This window comes from Microtus pennsylvanicus, chromosome 18, assembly GCF_037038515.1.
Source record: "Microtus pennsylvanicus isolate mMicPen1 chromosome 18, mMicPen1.hap1, whole genome shotgun sequence".
Classification (NCBI taxonomy): domain Eukaryota; kingdom Metazoa; phylum Chordata; class Mammalia; order Rodentia; family Cricetidae; genus Microtus; species Microtus pennsylvanicus.
The window spans coordinates 21,671,621-21,698,374 of record NC_134596.1 but is presented as its reverse complement, the minus strand read 5'-3'; the positions used below and the strand labels follow the sequence as shown (position 1 = coordinate 21,698,374).

The window sequence follows — 26,754 nt, the reverse complement described above, 5'->3', positions numbered from 1 at the left end:
CTAAGCTCTGATAACTGGATTTAACGTGCTCTTTATTGATGCGGTGATTTTACCGCTAGGGTTTCTACAACTGTGTTCCTTTAAGCTTTTAGTAGGAGAATGGGTTACAATTGTTAAGGACCAGTGTATGTATGTTTGGAATTACAAGAAGGCAAATTCCTGAGTTCTCTTGCTGCCTTAACAAATTGTCTCATATTTATTTCCTTTTTTGAAAACCCAATCTTTATTCTGCAAAGTGTTGCAACTTCATTTGCTTCTGAAGTCAGACAAAAATAATCTTCACCTGGTCCTGGGATCATTATCTGGGTATCACGCTTGTTATGACACTGAGCAGTGTGCTTGGTACTTGAAGATATTTTAAAACACCCACTGTAAATGTTGTTCTTGGTATGTGCTTTCAAACAACATGAAGCAAGACACACCAGGCTGTAAATTTCACAAGTCTTCTACACTGCTATTAAGTAACATTGCTATTTAAAAGCCTAGAGTCCAGAGTTCTGCCTTTTCCGTAGTCGGTGCTACATCAAGTTGTTTACTTTCCCACTGTCTAAAATCATTCCATGAAGCCATGATAGAACAAACTGGACATTGTATCCTGGTTATCCACTGGCCATTTGTTCTTTCCTGACCTCACACTAGTAAACTATGCATTCTGGTACCCTTTTATTTCCATCCTTTCTCTGCCTTTCCTGCCTCCACTCCCTAAAAACACTTTCTCTGTTTCTTAATTGCGGTTTTGTTTATTGTTCTTAATCATGTTGAGGCTGGCTGTGTTGCCTTGAATTTGAAACTAACCATCAAAGCTTGGAGGGATCAACATTTCTTACTCATTTTGGGGGTGGGGATAGTAATGGTTGCCCTTGTCTTTCCCAATGAAGCCCGTCGTTTCATCCTGTAACACAACTATCCACCAAGTTTACAAGATGCATCTGAGATACTTTATAAGATAACTGACAGCCGGGCGGTGGTGGCGCACGCCTTTAATCCCAGCACTCGGGAGGCAGAGGCAGGCAGATCTCTGTGAGTTCGAGACCAGCCTTGTCTACAAGAGCTAGTTCCAGGACAGGCTCCAAAACCAAAAAAAAAAAAAAAAAAAAAAAAAAAGATAACTGACATTTCACAAAACAATTGATAGAAAATAGCATCACCGCATTTTTTCCTACTAGAAAAGTAAATAATTCATCACGAAATGACTGTAACAGCATTAACATAATACAAGATGGTACGACATTTAAATATTCAGACTCCTGGAAATATTAGTAACGTTATAGTGTTCAGGCATTATGTTCCTCTGTGACCTTTAACACATTCAGCACTCAGAATACTTACTCCACTGACAATCAATTTCCCCAGGCATCAATTAACAAACCTTGTTTAAGAGAAATGAATGCATCTGAGATTTCTCAGTCAAATTCACAGTGCTATTCAAACCCAGACACTCTGGTCAAAATCTTATTTGTAAACTGTGCTACACTGTTTAGAAATGGTCATAAGCATGCCTTCCTTCCTTCCTTCCTTCCTTCCTTCCTTCCTTCCTTCCTTCCTTCCTTCCTTCCTTCCTTCCTTTTCATTCTTTCTTTCATTCCACACCAGAGCAACAGCAGCAGCATTTGCTCATTTTTTTCCCTGTGAACAGAAAGGTCATGGTCTCACAGGTGCTCCCACGGAAACCAGAGTTTGACAAGAGTCACCCTTGCACAAAGTTTGGGCGCAGCTGAGGCAGTTGGGAGGAAATGTTGAGGGAATCAGGCTTGCTAATAGGAGCTGATGTTTGTGTGGAGTTTTCGTGTATAAGAATTACCTTTAGCTTTTTAAATCGCTGTGTATTGTGTATTATATACTTACTCTTGTGGGTATGTGCACACGTGAGTGTGGAGTTCAGAGGTCATCATCAGCTGTCTTTTCTATCCACTCTCATCTTTTCAGATAGGTGTGCCAACCAATAAGCTTCAGGGATCTCTCTGCCGTCTCACCTTGCTAAATCCTTTCCAATGAGTGCTGTCATATCTGGCCTTTTAGGATTGTTTCAGGGGCCCAATCCAACATTCTCATACTAGGATGACAAGTACCTTAGTCCCGGCTCTACTTTTTACTGTTCTTAATCAGATGAACATCTTGCCCAGTAGTCCCCTCCCTCTCCTAACTAGGAGGAAGTTAAGGGATCTATGCAGCAAAGCCAGAAACCACCATTGATTGTGCATTCTATCTGGCAGCAGCTCCAGCTCCAGAAGCCACAGGTCCTCTTTGCTTTGCGGCAACATTTATTCATCAGCTGGCCCAGACGCGTTGTCATGGAACCATTAGTCCACCCAGCCTTTGAGACCCAAAAGTGAAGGACCACTGGCTCCCTCTGAGCTGTGTGTTTCCAGTATCTTTCTCAGGATGTTGGGGATTGTGCTCTTTCCTTTTCCCATCCTTTCTCTTTACACCCGACCAGACTCCTGTTTCAGGTGAAAGCACATCTCCATAAACACCGAGGCAGAGCATTTTCTCAAGATCAGATGGTTGAAGTGGAATAAAACAGGAAAATATCAGTATTGATTCAAACTCGAACAGCTTTGTGTTCATTTCTCAAAGATGAAAATGTACTCGAGACAAAGCACTTTCCAGAAAGAGCATATATTGCCTTCTCTTCCTATTAAAACATAATCTTTGGGGCTGGGGAGATTGGTGTAGGAGGTCCTTCTGTTCATGTGTTGCTTTCATTGGTTAATGAATAAAGAAACTGCTTTGGCCTAGTTGATAGGGCAGAACTTAGGTAGTCAGGGAAGACAGTATTAAATTCTGGGAGGAAGAAAGCAGAGTCAAGGAGAGACACACCATGGAGCCACCAGAATCAGACATGCCAAATCTTTCCTGGTAAACCACTGCCACGTGGCTATACATAGATTAATAGAAATGGGCTAAATCAAGGTGTAAGGATTAGCCAATAAGATGTTAGAACTAATAGGCCAAGCAGTAATTTAATAAACAGTTTCTGTGTGGTTATTTTGGGGCTAAGCTAGCTGGGCAGCCGGGACGAACAAGCGGCCCTCTCCCTTGCAACAGGAGATGGCTTAGTGGTTAAGAGCACCACTTTCTCTTTCAGAGGACTCAGTGGGATCAAGCCCTGCATCCACTTGACAGTTTGCAATGCCTGTATGTAACTCCGGCACAGGAGATTCCGATGTGGTGCACAGACATAGATGTGGGTAAAACACCCTACATATAAAATAAGAATAGATAAATCTAACACTACCTTTGTGCATGCATGCTTATGAGAATGATTGATGTATCGCCACAAGACACTTATAAACATCAGAGAACAATCTTGGGTGTTGGCCCTTGCCTTCTACTCAGTTTGAAACAGGATCATTTTGGTTTCCACAGTTGTGTGCTCCAAGTGAGCTTGCCCATGGACTTCTAGGCGCCTTCCCCCACTCAATTTAATAACATACACCATGATATTGTGTCTACCTGTGCACATGAACATGCCTCACGGAGCTAAATCCTGAACTCAGTCCCTCGTTTGTGAAGCTAGGGTTCCCAGGGAACAATTTTTTATCTCATGTAGCAGAAATACTGCTTCCTGATCCTCGTTAGCACAGATGTTAAGATTTTTTTCCATACTAAATGCTACTCAATCAATTTCTAATGATGATCATTCAAATTTTGAAATTACAGGCTTCTAATAGTCAATGAATTAAAACAGACAATGCCTTCCTCTTGTCTAAAGTTCCAGTTTAACGTCTTTCATCTGGGTGCCTGACATTAGCTGGGAGGATTTGGGGATAAAATTTTTGCCTTGATCCTTTGGGGTTAGTAAGCATTCTTTGATAAGTACTACTCAAATTTTAAGCATGTCAAAAGTATTTTTTTCTGACAGGGTCAATTTTCAGGGATAGCTCCCTGGTTTTGCTTAGATAATTAATAGAGAAATGAAGGATATTTGTAAATCAGAACAAGCAGGAAAGATTTAAAGTAACATACTGACTATATAATGAATTCTCCGTTGTAAATTCATTCCGATGGTGTTAATTCTCTCCCAGAGGCTCCAAGCCCTTCATTGCACCTACAGAGCTGTGTTCACTGGAGACACAGGGTAGGCAGCAAGGCCTTAAGGAAGGGAAACTCACATGATGTACTCCTGGTATTTTGCTTGCTTTAAAAGAGTGAGCAGCTATGTTATGCCATGGGTACGTTATTGAGTTTTAATTCAACTCTCTTCAAAACTCAGCCAAAGACTCAAACCTTCTGGTGCCTAGAAACAAATGCACAATTAAAAGATGCTGATTTTGCACCAGCTTTACAGGTTAAGCACCTTTAAGAGCTGGAGCTCGTCATGGTTTTGACTCGCTGTCAGCGTCGTCACTCATTCTGACAATGCATTACACAAATCAGAAACTGGTGTGCTGGAGCCATGGGTAGGCATGGCTGTGGTCACTAATTACTCAAGCATGAGGAGTTCAAATCCCCAGCCCCCATATGACAACAGAAGGGTACATCTGCCCTCTTATAATGCCCCCTCCACAAGGGGATAGAAACGGGATCACAAGAACAAGCTGGCCACCTAAACTAGCCATACAGCAAGTCTTGGGCTCAATTGAGAAAGCGTGCCTAATGCATAAGATAGAGAATGATAAAGTTAATGACATCAGCCTCCTGGCCTCTGCTTTCATTCTCCCTCACCACATACCCACATGTGGGAACATGCACACAAACATGCATGTTCCACGTGCACACATATGGCAAAAAAGAAACCTTGTAAAATTGGATTCTGGATTTGAAGTCCTCCTTTTTTTTTTTTTTTGCCTACGATGTTATTGACGACAGGTGCTCGCACATCAAGGAGACCCTCAGTCATGAGGATTTCACTTAGGCCTCCATCCTTTTACAGGTTTATAATCAGAGAGAAGACCTGCTGTGGCTATGCGGTCAGTTGCAATCATCTTGTTCATTTGTGCAGCCACGCCGGTGGTCAACACTCTTTTTCTGCACACAGTTCTCTGTATGAGTCGGGAGCCTCTGTGGCGAGAGGACTAGAGGCGCGCAGCCTCTGTCTGTCTTTCTGAATGAATCCTTCTTCCTCTTTGCGGGCCGCGTGGTGTCGGCGGCAGATGCAATGTTGTGGCTGCTAAACTGTTATCACCACATTCCCTGGTTCAATCTGAGATGTGTAAATAAAGCCAGCGGGATGCACATCCAGCTGCTAGACGATCTCTCCGAGCATCGGGGCGACATGAACAGACTTGCTCCAGAACAGCCTTTCTTAAGAAACCTAAATCAACCCCTGTATCCTCGAAGCTAGACAAAAGGCTGTTCATCTTTTGTCTTTTTGCCTATAGAAGGGAAGGGCTTCCTGTTCATTTCTGTCCTGGGCAATTTACATATGTGATAAAGTTTCTTTCCAGGTTGGATTTTGTCAACATTATGCAAACGAGGCTTATCTGGGGAAAGGAGATCTTAATTGAGACAATAAGCCCACAAGATTGGTGTGTAGACAAGGTTGTGGGGCACTTTCTGATGAATGGTTGTTGTGGGAGGATTCAGCCCACTGTAGATGGTGCGTGCCATTCTTGGGTTTTAGACCTCAGATGTATAAGAAAGCAGGTTGACTAAGCTATAAGCAGTGTCCTTCCATGGCGTCTGCTTCCGTTCCGGCCTTGAGTTCCTGCCCTGGGTTTCCAATGTGATGGACTATAACCTATAAGACATACGCCCTTTCTTCTTCAAGCTGCTTTCGGTCATGGTGTTTTGTCACAGCCATAGAAAAGCAGCTAAGACTTCTGAGCCCTGCCTCCCACTGCAGTCAGGGCCACGCAGATATGAGTTTCAGTTTTCAGAACCACAACCAAGACTCCGTGGTAAATGTCATCGTGTTCACCGCTGTAGTGAATCTGACTCCTTGGGGTTGGGGTTCTGGTCCTTAGCGGCTGGAGTAGAAGCAAGGCAAATGAGTTGTAACTATGTCAGGCACCAGACCAAAGAAGAGGATTAGTGCTGGTCTTGCCGAAGAAAGCATTTGCCCCTGAAAGGGATTGTTACAATGTCAAGCACCCTGCATGTTTGGGCCCCCCTTTTTTAATTAATTAATTTATTTATTAAAGATTTCTGCCTCCTCCCCGCCACCACCTCCCATTTCCCTCCCCATCTCCCAGTCAAGTCCCCCTCCCTCATCAGCCCAAAGAGCAGTGAGGGTTCCCTGCCCTGTGAGAAGTCCAAGAACCTCCCACCTCCTTCCAGGTCTAGTAAGGTGAGCATCCAAGCTGCCTAAAAAAAGCCAGTAGGTGCAGTAGGATCAAAACCCAGTGCCATTGTTCTTGACTTCTCAGCAGTCCTCATTGTCTGCTATGTTCAGCGAGTCCGGTTTTATCCCATGCTTATTCAGACCCAGTCCATCTGGTTTTGTTGAGTTCCCAATAGATCATCCCCATTGTCTCAGTATGTGGGTGCATCCCTCGTGGTCCTGAGTTCCTTGCTCGTGCTCTCTCTCCTTCTGCTCCTGATTTGGACCTTGGGATTTCAGTCTGGTGCTCCAAATTGGGTCTCTGTCTCTGTCTCCTTTTATTGCCTGATGAAGGTTAATATCCAGGAGGATGACGATATGTTTTTCTTTGGGTTCACCCTCTTATTTAGTTTCTCAAGGATCACGAATTATAGGCTCAATGTCCTTTATTAATGGTTAGAAGCCAATTATGAGTGAGTACATCCCATGTTCTTCTTTTTGGGTCTGGCTTACCTTACTCAGGATAGTGTTTTCTATTTCCATCTATTTGTATGCAAAATTCAAGAAGTCATTGTTTTTTACTGCTGAGTAGTACTCTAATATGTATATATTCCACACTTTCTTCATCCATTCTTCCACTGAAGGGCATCTAGGTTGTTTCCAGGTTCTGGCTATTACAAACAATGCTGCCATGAACATACCACTCTTGGGAATATACCCAAGAGATGCCCTATCATACAACAAAAGTATATGCTTGGCCCCTTTTGCAAATGTCCGTGTCCTTTTCTGTTTCTCTGTAATGTTGTGATACCAGAGGAAGTTCACCAGAATGCTGGTGCCATGCTATTGGAATCTTCCAGCCATGGAACTGTGAGCCCAAGAGCCTGTTTGCTATACAAATCACTCGGCTCATGCATTCTGTCTTCACAAGCCAAGTGAGTTCATGTACGGCAAAGCTCTTCCATGGCAGGACCAGAGAAGCACCCACTTCTCCCCAACTCCATAGATGGTTATTCAGAGATACACCTTTGTTTTCCTAAAAATTCAAATAGTACTAAAGGTTTTGTGTGCATTGTTATATAGATAGATATTACTTTTAAAACTGTAAAATTGATCTAACTTATTGGACATAATTTGCAGTGTAGCAAGTGAGCAAAATGTTGGCTACTATAAAGATGAGTGGGTTTCCAGACTGTGAAGGTCTATTGAATTCATATGTCTTAGGAGCATTATTTTATATTTTATCTAAATATTCTTCTACTGATCTAAGTCATGGATTACCTATCAGCTTCTTAGATGAAAATGGAATGAAAATTTCTCCAAAAATATTTTTAAATGGTATCAAATCATATGCATTCTCATGAAAGCCGCCCAAGAAAATCCCAGGGAAAATGCAAGAAAGGCAAAGTTAGCAAGAGCCATTCTCTCAGAATGATGTATTGTATGGCAAATAGAGGGAATAGAAATCCATAGGCGCAGAGAGAGCAACTGGCAGAAAGAACAAATATCAGATAAATGGATACTTTTAAAAAGGCCACTTGTATATATGTTACAGTTGTGTAGCTTGGTCCTTTTGTGGGACTCCTGACAATGGGAACATGGGTCGTTTCTGACTCTCTTACTGGCTTTTGGGACCCTATATATCCTGGGTTGTCTTGCCCAGCCTTAATACGTGGGGAGGTGCTTAGTCTTTTCAGCTTGATATGCTGTGTTTTGTTGATACTTATGGGACACCTGATCTTTCCAAAACAGAAATGGAGTAGTGTATTGAATGGGACCAGAAGGGGCTTTGCAGGGAGGGAACTGGGAAGATAGGAGGGAGGGGAAACTGCAGCTGGAATGTAGGACGAATGAATGAATGAATGAATAAATAAATAAATAAATGATTTTATTTTAAAAAGAAAGGCCACCTAAAACATATGACACTTCTTCTATGGAGTAACACATTCTTAGCAGTTGCCAGCCCTGGTTTAAGTCCACTGGCACCTGTTTGTAAACAAACTCCTTACTGTCTCCAGGAAGTAGGACGAGTGTTGGTAGGTAGCTGTGTGACATTGGCAGATTCGTGACTTCAAAGATAGCTTCAGACTTGCAGGAAATGAGTAGGTGTGTTACCGGATAACTAAGGGTGGAAGCATGGCATGATGTAGGCAGACAGGCAGCAGTCAGTGTAGACAGGCACCCCGAGGAGGCTTCTCTAATCCCATGGAATTTGAATTGGACTTTTCATTTTCGTGCATTTATGATGCCTAGAACTTTACTAGATGTCTGTGAGCTTGTCCATTTTCGAGGTCAGTGTCAATAGTACTTTGACATTATTGCACACCCGAGGCCCTGCCCTTTCTCTGGATCCACCCATTTCTCCACCAAGAAAGCATCTTAGCCCTGAGGAGTCAGTCCCTGCTGCAATCTTGCGGATCCTGAGAATGCAGTCAGATAGAGGAAGCTGGTCTTATCTGCTGATATAATATGTTCCACCAGGGAACAGCACAATTGGTGGGGGTGGATGATGCTAATCACATATATAACTATGAAAATACAAATACCACCTTACTGTGGGGTAGAGGCTAGTATGCCTTGATCAACACAGAGGAACCTTTCAAAAGACCACCAGAGCCATTCATAGAACAGAAGTTATCCTTGACCCTAACTGTGAGGATGCGTCCTTCAGCTGGACATATCCTGTATCATATATGAACATCAAATGCCTTGTGCAGGGATTCTGTAGAGGGTATGGGAATTCATGAAGACATGCATCCCCATCTCAGTGAATGGGAAGAACTGATCCCTTTCTATACCAATATATTTCAGATGAAAACAATATATCATATGTTCCTGTTTTCCCAAAAAACTTCCATTTATTAATAGCCTCCATTGTAGAGCTAAACATTGTAATTAATATTTACATTAAAACAATCTGCAGCAAGCTGCTTACGTATTTTAGATTTTTTTTCAACAGTCATTATTAGTATCCTTTGAAATGCATGTTTGGGTAGTAAACTTCTCAAAGACAAACAGTAGGTTAAACCTAGAAGAAAAGCAGAAATTATCCATCCCTGACTCTTTCCAGGGGCTGGAACTAACTATTCCTCAAGGTAAGGCTGTGAATGATCACTGGGAGAACAAAATGCCAGCCCCTTTTTGTCTCAGGGACTGGTGGAAATCCACCCCATTCCTCTGCCTCATTGTCCACAGCCTACCATGCCATGATTGTCACCAGGGCTATAAAAGACATAAAATCTCCAAACTGCCAATTCAGAATGGTTAGCAGGAGGACTAAGAAGTTATATATCTACATATAAATATATGTTGAATATATTAAGAATTTAATTCATGCCATTGATAATATGTTGGAAAAATAGCTCGAATACAGGAATAGAAGGTTTTATTTCATCTATTATATTGAATAATTCTGCACTTCAAAAAACTTGGATAATGCACTTTGGTATTTAAATAAGAATGATACAGAGGTATATAGTTAATAAATAGACAGGGTGTGATAATATATTCCTAAAGGCAGTTGTTGGTATGCTGGCTATATTTTAGATTGCTTGGTATTGTTATAACAAAATATCCAGGGCTATATTTTCATAGAAAGGCCTATGTTGTTCATGATCCTGGTAACAGGAAATACTGATACCTTTGGTGGGTCTTTCTGGCTATATTACACCATGGATGAGAGAAAATGGCCAAGTACTTGGTAACCATGCTTTAATTCAAATTATGATAAAAATATTTGAACATAAAATATATCCAGAAATGGGGAAAATAGTGAACCCATTGGTCGTTCGGAACAAATTCTATGAAATAGTCAGATAAGCAAATATCTCATGGGAGGCACTGCCTTTACAAATGCTTAAGAGACAACATTCATAGCGATGGGTATGAAATATACCCTGGGTGTATAAGTTTGATATTATGGTACAGAACTGAGACTATGTTCCACCTGTCATGCTTGTGAGTCTTCAGGGTACCTAAGCTCTTGCTAAGAAAGCCTCAATTTTATCGGCAGTGGTGTCAATTAATATTTCAATTTAATGGCCGTGAAGTTCACCTTTGAAGATAGCTAAGAACATCTTTCTGGATCTTGGAAATGAGAAGATGAAACCTCTTAGAATGTGTATCCCATGATGATAGAAGATGAAAGTAGAGCCACAGATAAAGTGTATTTATTGAGTGTATTTGAGAGTTTGGACTGTTAATGACCATTCTTCATGTGTCATTTTGAAATACATAATCAACATGAAGACTTTTTTCCTTTTAATGTACACACACTATATATTTTTGCTTTGAAACTACACATTATGAAATTAAAATGAAATCATTTCATAATTTGGTTACTGTAATCAAAATGAAAATATAGGATTTTGATTACTCTGACTCATAAAACAATATGCAAAGTCTGATTCTTATCCATGGACAGCAAATACTCACAGCAAAATGTCAAATTCATTTGAAAACTGAAAGGGTGCTGTCACAATTGTTCATTAGTTTGGTGTGCTAATTAACACTTTCTTCCTAAACAGAACCTTACATTTTGGTTGTTTTGTAGTAAGGAAAAAAAAACAAGCAATAAAAATGGGACATTTCTTAGGAAATTGAGTCACTCAGAAATTGGAGTCATTTTGTAAGAAAGTGTTTTTTCCTAAAGCCAATGCTGCTGCAAGGGGAAGCTCCTTTGCCCTTTGGGTGAAGCTCTCCAGAGCCTTGAAACACTCCTTTGTAAACTTGGGTCTTCTGCAGCAGACAGAGATGGGTTTTTGACTATTGTGCCTATTCTGAGGTCATTGTGGGTTGCTGAGTATGAATGAGGTTGCCTTAGCAGCAGGTCTGACTTTTAGCACAAACTGCTTAAAGAATAAAAATAAGTGGAAAAAGAGCCAAAATTAAGGTAGAGAGGGAAACTGTCCCGCAAAGTTGCCATTGCAGGAAGAAGCAATAACCTTGATGTTTCCTTCTGCACAAAAGGGTGGGGTAGAGACTACTGTAACAAGTGAGTGGATTGTACATACCTGCCCTATTGTACATACCTGCGACCATCACACAGGGTGCTTGCTTCCTCATTCTGTTCATGACCTCATTTAAATGAGGCAGAAATGGAAGATGAAAATGAGTTTGTCTTCCTTCCTTCCTTCCTTCCTTTCTTCCTTTCTTTCTAGCATAGAGAATATCATAGGAGCGTTACCCTACTGATCGCCTACGTGGTGGTTTATCATAGCCCTAACCCGAGTAACATTCTCAGTGAAAAAGTTTTCTAGAGACCCTTGCTGTATATAGCAACTGTAATAGGCTGTGTGACTATAGTAGGGAAGAAGGGAAGAAATAGTGTACAAATATCAATGTAGGAATTTCCCTTCCTTGGGCATTTGAGTGATCATTAAACTGTATTTATAGTGTTACAGCTTCTGAGCATAGTAAAATATATTGAAGATCTTCTATATACAAGTTAGAGGTGACAGTCAGACAACAGAATCCCATTTTGCATAAAGAATTGAAAACTGAGGAAGATAAGCTTATGTAGTATTCCAACTTCATGAAGAAATCACAGTGCAGCTGTGAGAACAGGCCTATGCAGTCCTGCTGTCTTTAACAGGTCTCCCAACACTGCTCTGTTTCTGACATAGTTGCCCAAGGACAACAGGCATTTTCCTGAAGTCTGCAGTGTGTTAGAAACAAGGTTAAAATGTAAGAGTTTGCACAAGCAGTCACAGTACTCAGAAATGCATTGTGTGTCCCTCCAAAGGGTCCTCTCTTACTGCAGTGCATGTCTGCAGCACTGTCATAGAGGAGGGCTTACTTTAGATACCCAAAGGACAGAGGGGACACCAGCTGGCCATGCTAAAGTGGTTGTAGAATTCTCTGCAGGGACCTGAAGTATCTGGTGGCACAGACCCTCTCTTATCATCTCTGGATCATAAGAGCTGGCTGGATCTCACAGTGGGAGTGAGAGTAACTAAAAGAGGGAACTAACTGGCCTTTATATCTTGGAACAAATAATCAGTTTTAGAAACTGTGGCTGGTCTCTATAAATAACTGTTTTGTTTTGGTTTTAAGTAGCTAATATACATCTTGCTTTTTGTGTTTCCTAGGAATCTGAGAAAAGGGGATTAATTGAGAGAATCTATATGGTACAAGATATTGTTTCCACTGTCCAGAACATCTTGGAGGAAGTTGCTTCCTTCGGAGAAAGGATTAAGAAGTAAGTTCTGCACATGCGCGGTGGCGTATAAACTAGACCTGGCACCCACAGGACAGTGGGGGAGGGAGGGCATGGGATCTGGTAAATGATGTGGAAAGTAATGACATCACACAAACTGGTGTGACTTTGTCTGCCTTGTCCTTTGGGTGTGGCAGCTTCTCAGACGCAGGGCACTTCAGAACTGGGGTGAAGAAATGACTCAGTTTACGCTGTTGTCTGAGCACAACTATTTTCCCCTGTTATTGAAAATAATCCTTTCTCACATAATGTATCCTGATTGCAGTTTCCCCTTCCTCTGCTCCTCTCACTTTCTCCCCATCTCTACTCCTTCTTGGATGTGTGCCCTTTCTTTCAGTCCTTTGTAAAGAACAGGCTTCTGAGAGTTAACCAAACATGACACACTAAAATAGAATAAGATAAAACAGAAGCTATCACATTGAACCAACAGGAAAGAATGAACCCACAGGAGGAAAAGATCCCAAGAGAAGACACAAGAATTAGAGACCCTCTCATTTGCACACTCAGGAATCCCAAGAAAACATTGAACAGAAAGCCATCATATATATGCAGAGGACCTGGTGCAGATCCATGCAGTCCCTGTGTGTGCTGCCTCTGTCTCTCTGAGCACAGCTATTAACAATGCCCCGTTTCAACTTATTCAGAAATCAGACAGGAGCAAATATGCTCTGATGGGTTTTGAAATCTGAATCCCGGAATCCAGTAAACATTAGAATACATTTTCTTACTTCTCCAAAAATGGTACACAGCTAGTAGTATCGTAGGTGGAGTGACTTGAAATTACCTCACCGCCTCCATGGATATCTCGGGGTTAGGGTGAGGACTTTCTTTAACATGTCAGAGAGAATATCCTTCACCCTAGAAGGCCAAGTGTACTATAATAAGACACAGTTACTCTGTTACTTACTATTGTTATTTAAATGAATGGTACAATACGTGCCCCATAATATTTTCTTTATCAAAGCAAGCAAAAACAAACAAAAGCAAAAAAACAAGCCAGAAGAAAGAGAAAAAGAGAGAGGGGTGGGGGACAGGATGCATTGCCTCAAATCCAGAATATATCCCTCAAATCCAGCCCTTCATGTTCTATCATATACTTTTTGGCTGAAGGGCTTCACTCTTCTAATGTAGGCTCAGATAAGGATAGGATCCACTTTTTCTGTTTTATTTTATGTAGTATTTATGTGTATAAGGGCGTCTTTATCTGGTATGGCATTAATATTTACTGTTTTCTGTAGTTTATAAATAGATTTTGTTCCATCTCTGATCCAGAACCGTAGCATCTATGTTATGTAATTCACTGTTTTTCCTATTGGTCATGTCTGTGTAATCCATTCTAATTGCCTCAAGAAGGTGCTAGTTTTGAAATTGTAGAAGTAAAGAAATTTCAACTAGTGTTAAATACCCTGCGGAAGTTTCTGCATAAAAATTCAGATAAATCCCAAGTGATGGCTAATATCAGAGAAATGTCTTCTCTGAATACCGTTTGTTTGCAGTTAGAAGTTCAAAGTCATTGCCAGGGAATAACATTGGACTATCAGGGCAGTAAATTTTCCTGTTCTTGCTGCTTTGTTGACACATCCTCTCTCTGTAGCACTGGTGGAACTGAAGCTTACTATGTAACCCAGGCTAGCCAGACGTGACTATGCAGTCCAAGTGAGCCTGTTATTCACAGCAACTCTCCTGCCTCAGCCTACAGAGTACTGCAATTGCAAGCATAAGCCGTGTATCTAGCTGAATACACGTTTGGGTAAAACTAAGTCCAAAGCAGTGTTCAGAAACTGGAGAGAGGGCTCAGTGGTTTAAAGCCTTTGCAGCTCTTCCAGAGGAGCCAGGTTCAATTCCCAGGACCCACACACAGTAGGTAGGTAACATCTGCTTTTAGTTCCAGCGCCAGGGATTCTGACATGTCTGACCCCTGTGGACCAGCCACCTGCACTCCCTTGTACACACCTACAACCACGCACATACAAACACACGCATGCACATAATTAAGAATAGTAAAATTTGAAAAACAAACCCTTTCAAATAGACAGGGTTTTATTAAATTTATGCGGTGTATTTGTCGTTCCTAATATTTTAAGAGAAAGGGATTAGCATGTGAGGATTTGCGCTGATGCATGTTGACATCTTAGCTGATGTATTTTCCGAGGTTTCACATGATTAACACATCATGCCTTAGATTAGCTCCACAAATGTTTAAGCAAAGCATATGGAATAGTACAATACAATGAGGAGAGTGGACAATTGGCTTATCTTGCCAAGAATGACAGGGTGCACATAGCGGCTGTACAGATTAACAGTAGCAGCAGCTGGTGGCATGCTGGCCGACCACTGTGCATAGCCATTTATACAGTGAATTTATAGACTCGCCCAGTGCTGAATGGGGTAGTTCTAGCAGAGCTTCGTAAGCCTCGCTAGTGCCGTGCCCCGCACCCCTGTGTCTGCGCACAGTGCGCTATTACCCAGTTACCGAGCTTTGGGCAAGGGGCTGGAGGTTGAAGTACACAGACGCAGAGACGCACTGACACACAGACCTTTTAACACTGGTACCAAAGCCCCAAGAATGCCCCTTTATTGTGTTCAGGGGCAGATTATATAGAGATAGCCACGCCCCAGCCAAACCCACCAGAAACCACTCTCCTGCCATCAGGAACTCCTGAAGGTCTTGTGCTCAGAGCAGCTGTAGGCACTCAGATCAGGGGATTTCAAGAAATTCAAGATCTGGGATCTTGCTGCTCCCAACAGCTAGTACAGCCTGAAGAGAGTAATTCAATTTGTAATCCAGGATCATGCTTAATAAACCTCAGAGCTCAGATTTGAACCCACGTCTGTTACTGTTGTACAGGAATTTCACTCTCCAAGGATTGCTTTCTTTTCAGTAACGGAGAAAATCGGTAATCGCCAAATATAATTGTATATCTTTACTAGATAAAAGTGAGGCTTGCTACTATGGGAAGGCTTGATGAGCACAGAAGATGGCTTAGAATGTGCTAGAAAGCAAGACTGAAGAAGCTTCTAAGCCATCTCATGGAATGGGAGAAGGCAGTCCAGCAAATGGTGGGTGGGGGGCTGCAACAGATGGGCACCCTGTGTGTAGATCCAGATCCAAACACTGTGGAGTAGTGGGTCTCAGCCTTCCCAATGCGGCAACCCTTTAATACAGTTCCACAAGCTGAACTGACTCCAACTATAAAATTATTTTCATTACTACTTTACAACTGTGGTTTTGCTACCATTATAGCAAAATACCTCTGCTGATGGTCTTCGGGGGGGGGGGGGGTCACAACTACAGGTTGAGAACCACTGTTGGAGAAAATACAGGAAGAGGTAGGGGATACAAGGGTCCAAGGGCTAGGAAGAAAAGTGATGGTGTCCAGAGATGAGGCGCATCCCAAAAGACCTTGAGCGGACAGGAAGGAAAGGTCATTGAAAACAAGAAAAAAGAGCGAAGAATATACTGGGAGGCAGGAGGACAAGAGGATGTGGAGTGGGGGCACGGCTGGGGAAGGAAGATGGTGTTTGGTACAACTGTCTCATTCTTAGACATCTCTAGAACACAAGTGTTGCTGTTGTGCCGCTGACAGTGGAAAAGGAAGTGCGTCTGATGGGAGAAGAGGGCAGAGTGATTTAAGCAGGCTCCCATCTCTACAGTGCTTTTGAGGGGCAGCTGTGCTTAGCACAGCTGTGGTGGCCATGCCCGGAACGTGTTTACAGGCAATGAACAGAGCACTCTTGTGCCCAGCTGCAACACAGGAAGGCTCAACGGGCTCAACTCCTATTAATTCTTTGCCTATTCATTATTACAGTGACCTTAAAGTCCCTGCTGGGCATTCAAGTGGGATGTCGTGTGTCACACTCTTGGAATTCTATTGTAGTTCTGTGCTTACAAACTCGGGAAACTTCTACCCAGTTTGGGGCAACAGGGAGCATTTTACATGAAACTCTTAGAGCAAGGCTTCCATGCTACTGCCCAGAAGATTGTCACCAGCGCTGTTTACACATGGGAGAAGCAGTATTTATCCTTCCTGCCTTATCTTCTCTGAATACGTTTTCTAATATATGCCAACTTTAAATGTGTGTGCACAGCACACTGAAACTCATGGTCAGTACTACACTCTCCTAGAGAACAGGCTGTAGTTTGAAGAGCTGAGAATACCAAATGTTCCTTTGTGGATTGTGGTTCCAACTCCATGTCCTTGAGCATCTAAGTAAAGCTTCAAAGAGTTGATAAGATTAAGGGAGCCTAATAAGATAGGGACTCATTTCTGTGGCAGGTGTGGAGTAGTAGTTTTCAACCTTCCTAATGCTGCGACCCTTTAATACAGTTCCTCATGTTGTGGTGACACCAAACCATGAAATTATTTCCGTTGCTACTTCATACTATAATTTTGCTACTATTATGAATCATGTAAATATCTATGTTGTCTGGTGGTCCTTAGGTGACCCATGTGAAATTTTCATTCAGTCCCCAAAGGCTTGCAGCACACAGGTTGAGAACCACTGATCTAGGTAGCTGCCCCCCCCCCCCCGTATAAAGTACGATTGTCCTTACTAGGTGGTGTTGTTGAGAAAGCAAGTTGCGTGCAGTTGGAAGCGAGAGAATTCAGCAGAATGGCAGTTACTCATTTTGTGTTTACCCGAGAGAAGATAAAGGTACAGAAACTAAAGGGCAAATGCCTAGAAGAACATTTGGAAAGATGGCATGAGAGCAGTGCCCAAGCTAAGTGAGCCGTCTTGTTGGACACACTGTAAGAGAAAAATCTACAGAAACATGTGGCCAGTTGTTTTGTTACTGAGAGAGGAGGGAGGTGTCTGAGGGCTTCCTTTGTCCCAGCCTGAGGGAAAAAGGTAACCATTCAATTTGTCCTGAATTCACTCCAACACAGCTTGGGTGGGAACACAGAAGAGGTCTGCACCCACCTTACTGGCTGGTGTCCTAATCACTTTTGCTAAGTGACTTGAAATTTGTAGACTATGTTAAGAAGGTTAGTTCCCCACTCCCCCCGCCGCTGCCCATGACAAGAATGTGGAGACCTCCCAACTCAGGAAAACTTCTCAGGTCTGTGAAAATGGTTTGATTTCAAGATGGAAAAGCTGTGTTGACCAAGGTTATTCAACCTGGGGTGTGCTGTAGGAGACTCCCACCCGAACTGTGGCCTTTGACATACAAACACAATGCATAATTTCCATGGGTACACACAAATGTTAGGATCAGACAAACTGGTGGTTTCCTCCATCTTTCCTGACCATCTTCATTTCCACCTTAGAGTTTTGACACTTAAGTGTGGGAGAGATTGATTCTCAAGTTCTTGATTTGTTTGTCATACTTTATAATTATATCTTATTTCTACCAGTTTCTTCCTGGCGTTTAGAAATCAAATACATTTCCCTACACTGACTTCATTTCTAACAACCTTGGTAGGTTTCTTTACTGCAGTTCTTGTTTGAAAGGGGTTTTGATTTTCTATTAGATCTACCTATCATATGAGAAACTGTGTCATCTTCTCAGGACAATCTCTGTGTCTTTTAGTTTGGTTTGGAGCATTGTTCATGGCTACAACACTGATGAGAATGCCTTTGGTGGAGATTGCTTTGTCCATGTCACATTGAAAGTTTTTAACAGTGCCCCCTGAGGGAAGACTTCTGCTATAAATTTTTGTCAAGATTAAGATGTATTCCTGTGGTGCCTCCTTGTCTCTCAGTTTCATTGTGCGTGTGAGTTGACTTTGTCAAACATTTTTTCTTCATAGTCATGGGGATGACTCATGTACCTGCTCATTTCTTTTTGCTAATGTAATGAAGTCTTGTGGTTGATTTTTTTTTTTAGATGGTATGCCCAGCTCTCCACCGTGGAATAACCCCCTCTGTGCTATATAATACAGAGATATGTGATACTTTTGGCCTCTTTATTGCTGGATTTTATGATATACACATGCCTAAGATATTACAGGTGTGTTTAATACTGTGGCTAGTTAGTTTTCTGTCCTGCAGGCCACTATGCATCACCACCACCACCACCATTGACTTTTGTTATTGTTGTTTGTTTATTTTTGAGAGAGGGTGTCTCTGTGTAGCCCTAACTGTCCTAGAGCTCATTCTGTAGATGATGTTGGCCTCGAACTCAGAGATCTGCCTGTTTCTTATCTGTTTCTTGGATTATGCATTTTATTGAAAGATTTCTTTGTTTCTAATAAAGAGATGATTTTCTAAAATGTAAGTTCTAGGTGCTTTGGTAGCCATTCATATAGTGACTGTGTGTCCTTGGATAAGGCTGCTCTTTAATTTCTTTCCACTCTGAGCTGCATCTCATGTGGAACAGTCCCAACAGTGGCAAGAATAAGGCAGGGGGATGGCCATGAGTTGGATGCCAGCTAGGACTGTGTTTGAGTTCTGGGCTGGTATTATACCATGTCTCAAAAAATTAAAAAATAGATAAAAGTAAGATGCCTTACCACATTTACAAATTGACAAGGAAAACAAGAACAAATTTAAAAAGAAGATGCATATTTTTACTTAAGGTTTCTATGTAGGCTAAAATTTAAGACACCAAGTAAGTAACTGGCTACTAAAATATGAGATTGTTGTTTAATTTTAGAAATATCTGTGATATACATACTATTAATAATACTATTTCTCTGAGAGGATATCATAGTCAGATTGGTTAAATCAGCTCCCCCAATCCCTTAATATTAGAGTTGGACTAGAGCCCAAGTTAGTTGGCTTATAAGTCAGTGATCATATGTACTTTTCTAAACTGAGTACCAGCAAGGAAAAAATAAACCTTTATTGGTAATGTCTAGTATAAGAGAGTCAAAAGTCATATTAAAAGCTATAAAAACTTGGCTTTTAGGATTTTTTCCTCATCAATGACCCATTTCCACTTTTAGTAGTGGTTTTTCATTTTTAATTACTTTTTTATTTTTTTAAATTATAATTATATCATTTCCCCCTATCCTTTCTTCCTTCCAAATCCTCCCATATTCTCCTTTCTTGCTTTCAAATTCATGACCTTCTTTTATGTTACTTATTGCATCCATGTATATATGTATAAGTACATCTATGTATATTCATAAATGCAACCTGTTTGATTCATATAATGTCATCCGTTAGTCTATGTTTTCAGGGTTGAACATTTGGTATTGAATAACCAGTTGGGGTGGTCTTCTCGAGCGAAGACTATGTCTCCCACCCTCAGTGCTCCTTAATTCCCTCTAGTTCTTGTGTAGGCGGAGGCTTCCTGGGCTGTCCTCCATCCACTTTAGCATGACTATTGTGCAGGCCTTGATTATCTCATGTTTAGGCAGACATGATGGTGAGATTTCATGAGTGTAGTTTTTGACATTTCTAGGAGACACCGTCCCAACAGCAAGTTCCCTATTCTTCCAGCTCTTAAAGTCTTTCTGCTCTCTCTTCCTCAGTGTTATCTGAGCATAAGTGTGGAAGGGTTTTCTAGATGTATCCATTGGGACTGGATTCTGCGACTCGAAATTTTGAGTGGTTGGGCTTTTCTACTGTAATGGTCTCTGTCTGATGGAAAGAGAAGTTTCTTGATGAAGGATAAAGATTACACTGATTTATGAAGATTTAGAGCTAGGACTCTCTGATGAAAGAGACTATCTAATGATTGTCTTATTAAGCTAACACTATTTAAATTCCATGCTGAACTTATAATGAGTGAATTTTCTTCATCTCTCTTACTGGTAGTTGCCTGGATTTCCTCCTAACATATATTATGTTTTTCTCTTAAACTCTAATAACAATGTCCTTTAGATTTTCCAAAAGGTATACAAATTTGCTTAATATGAAGGAACTGCACATAATTTTAATTATATTATGCAAATATTATAAAATTAATATAGAAATAAAAATATACATCTCAATGGACAAAGATTTAAAAAATATTGATAATCATCTGAAAGAGAGGGTGAGCTACTTGCAGTTTATTATTATTGATGAAATCATGAGTATTTATTTATGGCGTGTGTATATGGTTACAAATATGTGTGCATAGTGCATTGTGGGTACATGTGCTGACATGGAAACATGCACTGTATCAACAGGAAGATGTCAAATGTTCTGATTTCAAGCTCTCTACCTTCCTCTCTTGATGCTGTCTCTCCCTGGACCTGAGGCTTTCTATTGCAGCTGGACTGGTCATCCAGTGAGCTTCTGGGAATCAAGCCCTAGTCACTTCCCAATGGGATTGCAGGGCATATAGCTGTGCCTGGTTTGGGTTTTGGTTTTGCTTGTCTTACTTACTTTATTTATTTATTTATTCATTTATTTTTATTTTTACTTAATTTTTTACTGTTATTGAGGATCTAAACTCAGGTCCTCATACTTAGATAGGTTTATCTACCCAGCCACATTCCCAGCCCTGAATATTGATTATTTACCCAAGTCAGCCTCAAATGTGCTCATCTGTAAAATGTGGCTAGTACCTGAATGGCAGAATTATTAAGAATGCTGCAGTTCAAATACATGAACATAAGATATGATACTTAATGGCCTGAGGGCTAGCTTATTTTGCTTCCTCTGAGATGATCCAGCATTTCTCCTCATTTCCTCCAAACAAGGACAACAGGAAAAGTTCTAGGTACTCCTACTGCAAGGAAGTCCATCCACATATCGTTTATACATGAAGGCGAAACAAGGGGTAGCGAAGTCTCAGTCCAACCGGGAGCTCGGGAGCAGACAGGTTTTAAGGACTGTGCCGCTCTGCTCATCCTGTGTTCACACCCACAGCCCACGTTCTAGGGCCCCATTTACACACAGAAGCACGAAAACCCACAAATAACTATCTCCCTGTTCTACACATTTCCCAGTCACTGTCTGTTCCCCGGGAGAGAAGGATGAGCTTAGAAATGCCTTAACTAGTGACTCGTTTTGAAGAAACTTAGGCACCAAGCCATGATGGCAGGAGACTTAGGCAAGGTGCAGTGTGGAAAGGGTTTTGTTGGAGGTTGGTGGCTCGAGGAAACCAGTGTTGCTGATCTTTTGACAAGTTCAGTGCTAATTCATCTTCATATAATCTACTCATTAATATCTCACAGATGCCTCGTCGGGTATGCTCTCAAGTTTAGCAGAATTTTATCTTCAAGTTATATCTATTAGAGATACACACACACACACAAATACACACACACACAGAGATTTGAGTGCATACTCTGTTTGAAAGAACCTTTTTAAATTTATCTAATTTTATAGCTATACCAGAAATATATGTGACATGATGACTGTGTGGCAGGTTTCGGCCTAGGATAAACTGACCCTCACATGGTTTCTCCGCAGCATGTTTAACTGGACGGTGCCCTTCCTTTCCCTGCTGGCCTGTTTGATTCTGGCCATAGCCACGGTGGCTTTGTATTTCATTCCTCTGCGGTATATCGTTCTGCTCTGGGGTAAGTCTGACATGATCCTTTTGCTAGCAGGCAGTTCCAGGTAAGGACAAATTATTCATTCTTAAAGTACGACCATAAATGTTAAACGTGCTCTTGTTACCAATTAAACATGAGATTAAGGAAAACATTTGGGGAATGAACACTTCCAGGACCTTTCCGCAAAGGCCAGTTGCGTAAGGGCTCCACCTGGATATTTATAAGCCCTGTGCAGAATCACAATCAAATGAAACTGTGATCAGGCTTCCTATTTCCCTTTAGGCTTCCCTGTCGTAAATCCCCTCGACTAATATATGGCAGTGCCCTAGTAACTTTCCAGAAGCATGGTGGTTCAAACGGTAGGCAAATACCTGCATCTTGCCCTTTATAGACAGTAAAAATGGGTCTGGCCACTGCCTTGCTGCTTCTGACACACTTCGTTTTGACTGCAGGGAAGAAATAAACTAACCTCATAGTTAAATCCAGAAGCAGTGGGGTGAGGGATGGACATCTGTGACTACCTACGCAGTGGGTGAAAGAGGAGGCGGGTATGGTTTGCAGAGGACCTGGCTTGTCTGCATTAACTTTAGCCACGTGGAGAAAGCAACAAGAAAAATGGTCGGGTTGGCACCCATTTCATGACTAGATTTCAGTCAAACAAGCAGCTGGACCAAATGGAAGCCTCTTTGTGAACTCCTACATCTTTGCTGGGATGACGCATACCTACATCATTGATAGAGAAGCCAGGGGCCTTTGTCTTAGGCCTGTTGCTGAATCCATCCCCCATCCTCATCATTTCCTGGGATCTAGCACATCAAGACATTCAAGGAAGTCCTGAAGACAAGAGACCGCTGGGATGCATTTGCTCGTAAGCAACAGCAGAAAGCCGGGAAATGGAGATAAAAGCTGCAGCCTTTTCTAGCGCCGTCAAGCAATTCTACCAAGGTGGGGGTGGTGGAGGGAACCTGCTGATGAGAAAAGCCAAAGTGGACATTAGGAAGTAGGAGTTATTGGAGAAAGGAAAGAACTCGTAAGAATACAGAACAGCAAGGAGTGTGTGTACAGAGGGTAACGGGGTCATTCTCTATATTATTTAGGAGATGGAATTTCTCTTTTTTAACATTTTTATGTATTCTTCTCTCATACCATACAAACTGACCACAATTTCCCCTCCCTCCACTTCTCCCAGAATCATTCCCAGTCCCAATATCCCACTAGAAAAGAACAGGCCTCCCAGTAATATAAACTGAACATGGTATAACAAGATACAATAAGACCAGGCATAAGCCCTCACGTCAAGGCTGGGTGAGGCAGCCCAGTAGGAGGAAAAGGGTCCCCAAAACAGGCAAAAAAATCAGAGAAATTCCCACTTTCACTGTCAGGAGTCCCCCCAAAACATCAAGCCAACAATCATAATGTATATCCAGAGGACCTAGTGCAGACGCATGCAGGCTGTGTGATCGCTGCTTCCATCTCTGTGAGCCCCCATGAGCCCTGCTTAGTTGACTCTGGAGGATGTGTTCTCCTCGTGTCCTAGGAGATGAAATCTAGTAGATGGCTCTCTCCATTGTAGCCAGTCAGAGTAAGAACATATTCTAATTCCCTTTAATTCAGGGAGTTTCGACTTAAAAATATTAGGCATGAATGAGGATCAAGTGTGAAGTTTGAAACACAGCTGCATTGTATAGCAAGCATAATTTTTTTCTTTCTTCATTGTTCATTTTCAAATTCGATTTTCATTTACTGTTTGCACTTAGATGTTATCTTCTAACCAGAAGAGACTGATAATGATAAGCCTTTGGCTACTGTCTTGTTCACATTGAGTTGAATGCCATGGTCAGCTGTTAAACGTTATACATAGTTGATTATTCTTCTACGCACCTTTTGTTTGACAATTAAGGCTGAAACAGCCTTTCCTGTATTTCCTCAAGACATGGCTTGCCTGAATCCTATGAATACCCTCACCTCTAGATGTCTAAGTTCCATGTATACTGACACAGTATTTGCCTCTAACCTCTACTTGTTCTCCCTTGTCTTTTAAAACTTTAGTAATCACCTGGATTACTAATATATAATACTATATAAAATATGATAAATAATTGTCACACTCCATTTTTAGGGACCGGCAAAGGAAAAGCCAGCCTTGGTCCAGGACAGACATTTCTTTTGCTAATATTTTTGATTCCTGGCTCTCTAATTCAGGGCTGCGGAGGGAGTTCAGATATGAAAAGACTACATGGTTCTGTTTTGTCTTCTGATTATTGATTTTGGCAATTGGTGCCTCTATTTTCCCAAATCACTTTGACTTCTGATTTTATCTTCTTGTATTTTAGCAGCTTTCTAACATCTCTTTGCATAAACTTAATAAAAGATTTCTCTACCTGGCTTTCAGTTTGTGGCTGATATTGTTAAACAGCGCGGAATTCTTTCTGCTCTTATTGCCCCAAACAAACCTTTCTAGCCTTTTATTTTGGTTGCTTAGTTCTACATGATAGACAATAGTTGATAATTTATTGATGAATTTACTAATTGGTAATGGAGTCCAAGGCTTAAAACATCAATACATAGTTGCTTGCCTCCTCTCCTTATGCAAAACACACATTGCATTTTGAAATATATTCTGCAGTTCTATTATAATCTCTCCTTCCTCAAGTTAGTTATTAGTTATGAGTTAGGTATTAGTAAGCATAAGCTCAGAGAATACTCCTCTCTTACATGTTCTTTAAATGACTAAATCCTCTAATAGACTCACACCCTGTCACTTAGAAAAACTTACACATGCACACACACACACACACAGACACACAGACACACGCGCTTGCACGTGCGCACCTAAAACATTCATTGCTCCTTCTAACTTTGTTAAGGTTTCAATGTCTTATTCTTAAGATTACCCGTTAATTTTTGTTGATTCCTAAGCCAGATGAATTAGTATCAAGCACTAATTGATGACTTCATCCCTTTGGAAAAATTAACCAAATTTTATGCACTAGATTTCATATTTTATACAGTAAATACTTTTGTAAATGCATTTCAAGCACAGACATGATTTGACATAAACCTATGAAAACAGCTTAACTTCAGAACTCTCATGGGAAATACTGCTGGACTCGGAAAATTCACCATGAGATTTTGACAGGTGAAACACTGCTCTTGTTCTTTGGCCCTGTAGTGTGTAGTGTAGACATCTGGGTGTAAACACTATGTAAGAAACAGTTGGAAATAGGAACAATTGACTCTGAATGTTCATAGTTGTGTTCTCTAAAAGTGACCTGCTGTGGCACCCACCACTTCTTTATTTTGGAAGCAGGACTTTGGGAATTCTCGCCAAGGGTCAGTTATAAAGAAATTCTGAAATTGTCCTTAGGAAGCTTTTCTACCAGTCTTTGCTAACTTGTAAGATACACACATTTCTGGAAGTCTCTGTGGGACTTTGCTAACCTATGTGATATATACAGTTCCAGAGGGTCACACAATTTCCACTCTTCAGTCTAAGGCCTGCGTTTTGTTCCCTATGAGATGTTTCCCCTAATTACTTTGATTCTTTTCTTTATCATGGCTGTGCCGTGATTATCCATTAGTTCTGGTCTCAGACACTTCCGTTGTTGCAAGGTAGATAGAAACTCTTCATGCTACATTTTGAGTCTCTTGTAAGAAGAGATGATGACCCACCCATCTTGTATTTCCATTCAAGAACATGGTATTGTCACAAGCAATGAACTCAGGATTTGAGAGGATAAGCGTGGCTTCTCTGACTTAAACTCAACCAAAGTGCTATAGTTGGGACTGTGCACAATGTCCTCAGGTATACTTGATAGGCAATGACATTCTATGCCATGTGGTTGTAACTGTGTCATGAAAATGCAGAGCAGACACACAATTTCTCCAAGTGATTTCTTTTTCGCTATTGGAGGCCTCAGCTCCATTCACTGATCTGTATGTTGTATGGTCTGTGGCCACTCACCAATAATTTTATTACCAAATGTTCTACCCTAAAATTTGACTCTTCCCCCGCCCCTTGACTAACAATATTAAGAACAGAGAACTATCTGTATCATTTCAGTTGGAAAAAAAAAAAGAGGTGGTGGTAGCACATGCTTTTAATCCCATACTTGGGAGGCAGGGGTAGGCAGATTTCTGTAAATCTGAGGCTAGCCTGATCTACACGAGCTAGTTCAAGGACATCCAGGGCTACACTGAGAAACTCTGTCTTGAAAAACAAACAAACAAAAACATATCTAGCATTATGAGTAGTATTCACTGGATGAAGATACAAATTCCATGTTTGGATATGTGCTCCCGAAATAGTGCCTATGATTCAGAGTGGCACAAAGACCTTTTTTGTCACTGTCTCCTTGGGGTATTACCTAAGTGGCATCTACAGTCCCAATTCCAGTTCCGCTCTATTGTTGGTTGATTGCAGATTAGAACGTCCTTGCCTCTATTACTCAACATGGTTTCTGTCATCAACCCTGGAAACCAGAGGGAAAGATTTTGTTACAAAGATTGGGTTGTTAAAAATCTTGGACCTGGGAGAACTAAGTGATATACCTGCAATCATGGTTAACACGTTAGGAAGCTAGAGCGGGAGGCCAGGTATGCCTGTCCCTTTGCTATTGCCCTGTTGCCCCGTAAAGTTGGCCAAGAGGTCTGTGATGTCCTCTTCATACTTGATCTCACATAATAGACAATTCAGCAGAATACCTGAAATTGTCAAACCTAAGATACCTTAAAAACGAGCTATGCCTCTGAAGCATGCAAGCTGAATACCTTGTGATTTTTATTCCAAGTGTTTCAAACGTAGTCAGTCTCACTGCATTGTGGACTCCTTCTGCCTTTCTGGGTGCGTCTGAGCCGCTGTGCAGGTTTGTAATCTTCCCAGTGACTAAGAATGCAGTGTTTTGATCGGCTGTGATATTATCCCTGCCTTGCTGTTCGTTGCAAAGGCTCCA

General features: G+C 41.3%; 1 protein-coding gene across 3 annotated transcripts in view; it reads left to right on the top strand.

Moving 5' to 3' along the window:
* Mctp2 (multiple C2 and transmembrane domain containing 2) overlaps positions 1-26,754 on the top strand; it is a 223,919-nt gene that overhangs the window by 186,429 nt on the left and 10,736 nt on the right. For all 3 annotated transcript variants that reach the window (XM_075952326.1, XM_075952327.1, XM_075952328.1), the window contains 2 exons: positions 12,295-12,404; positions 21,717-21,826. In XM_075952326.1, coding sequence (XP_075808441.1) covers positions 12,295-12,404; positions 21,717-21,826 — 220 coding nt within the window. The remainder of the gene's footprint in view (positions 1-12,294; positions 12,405-21,716; positions 21,827-26,754) is intronic.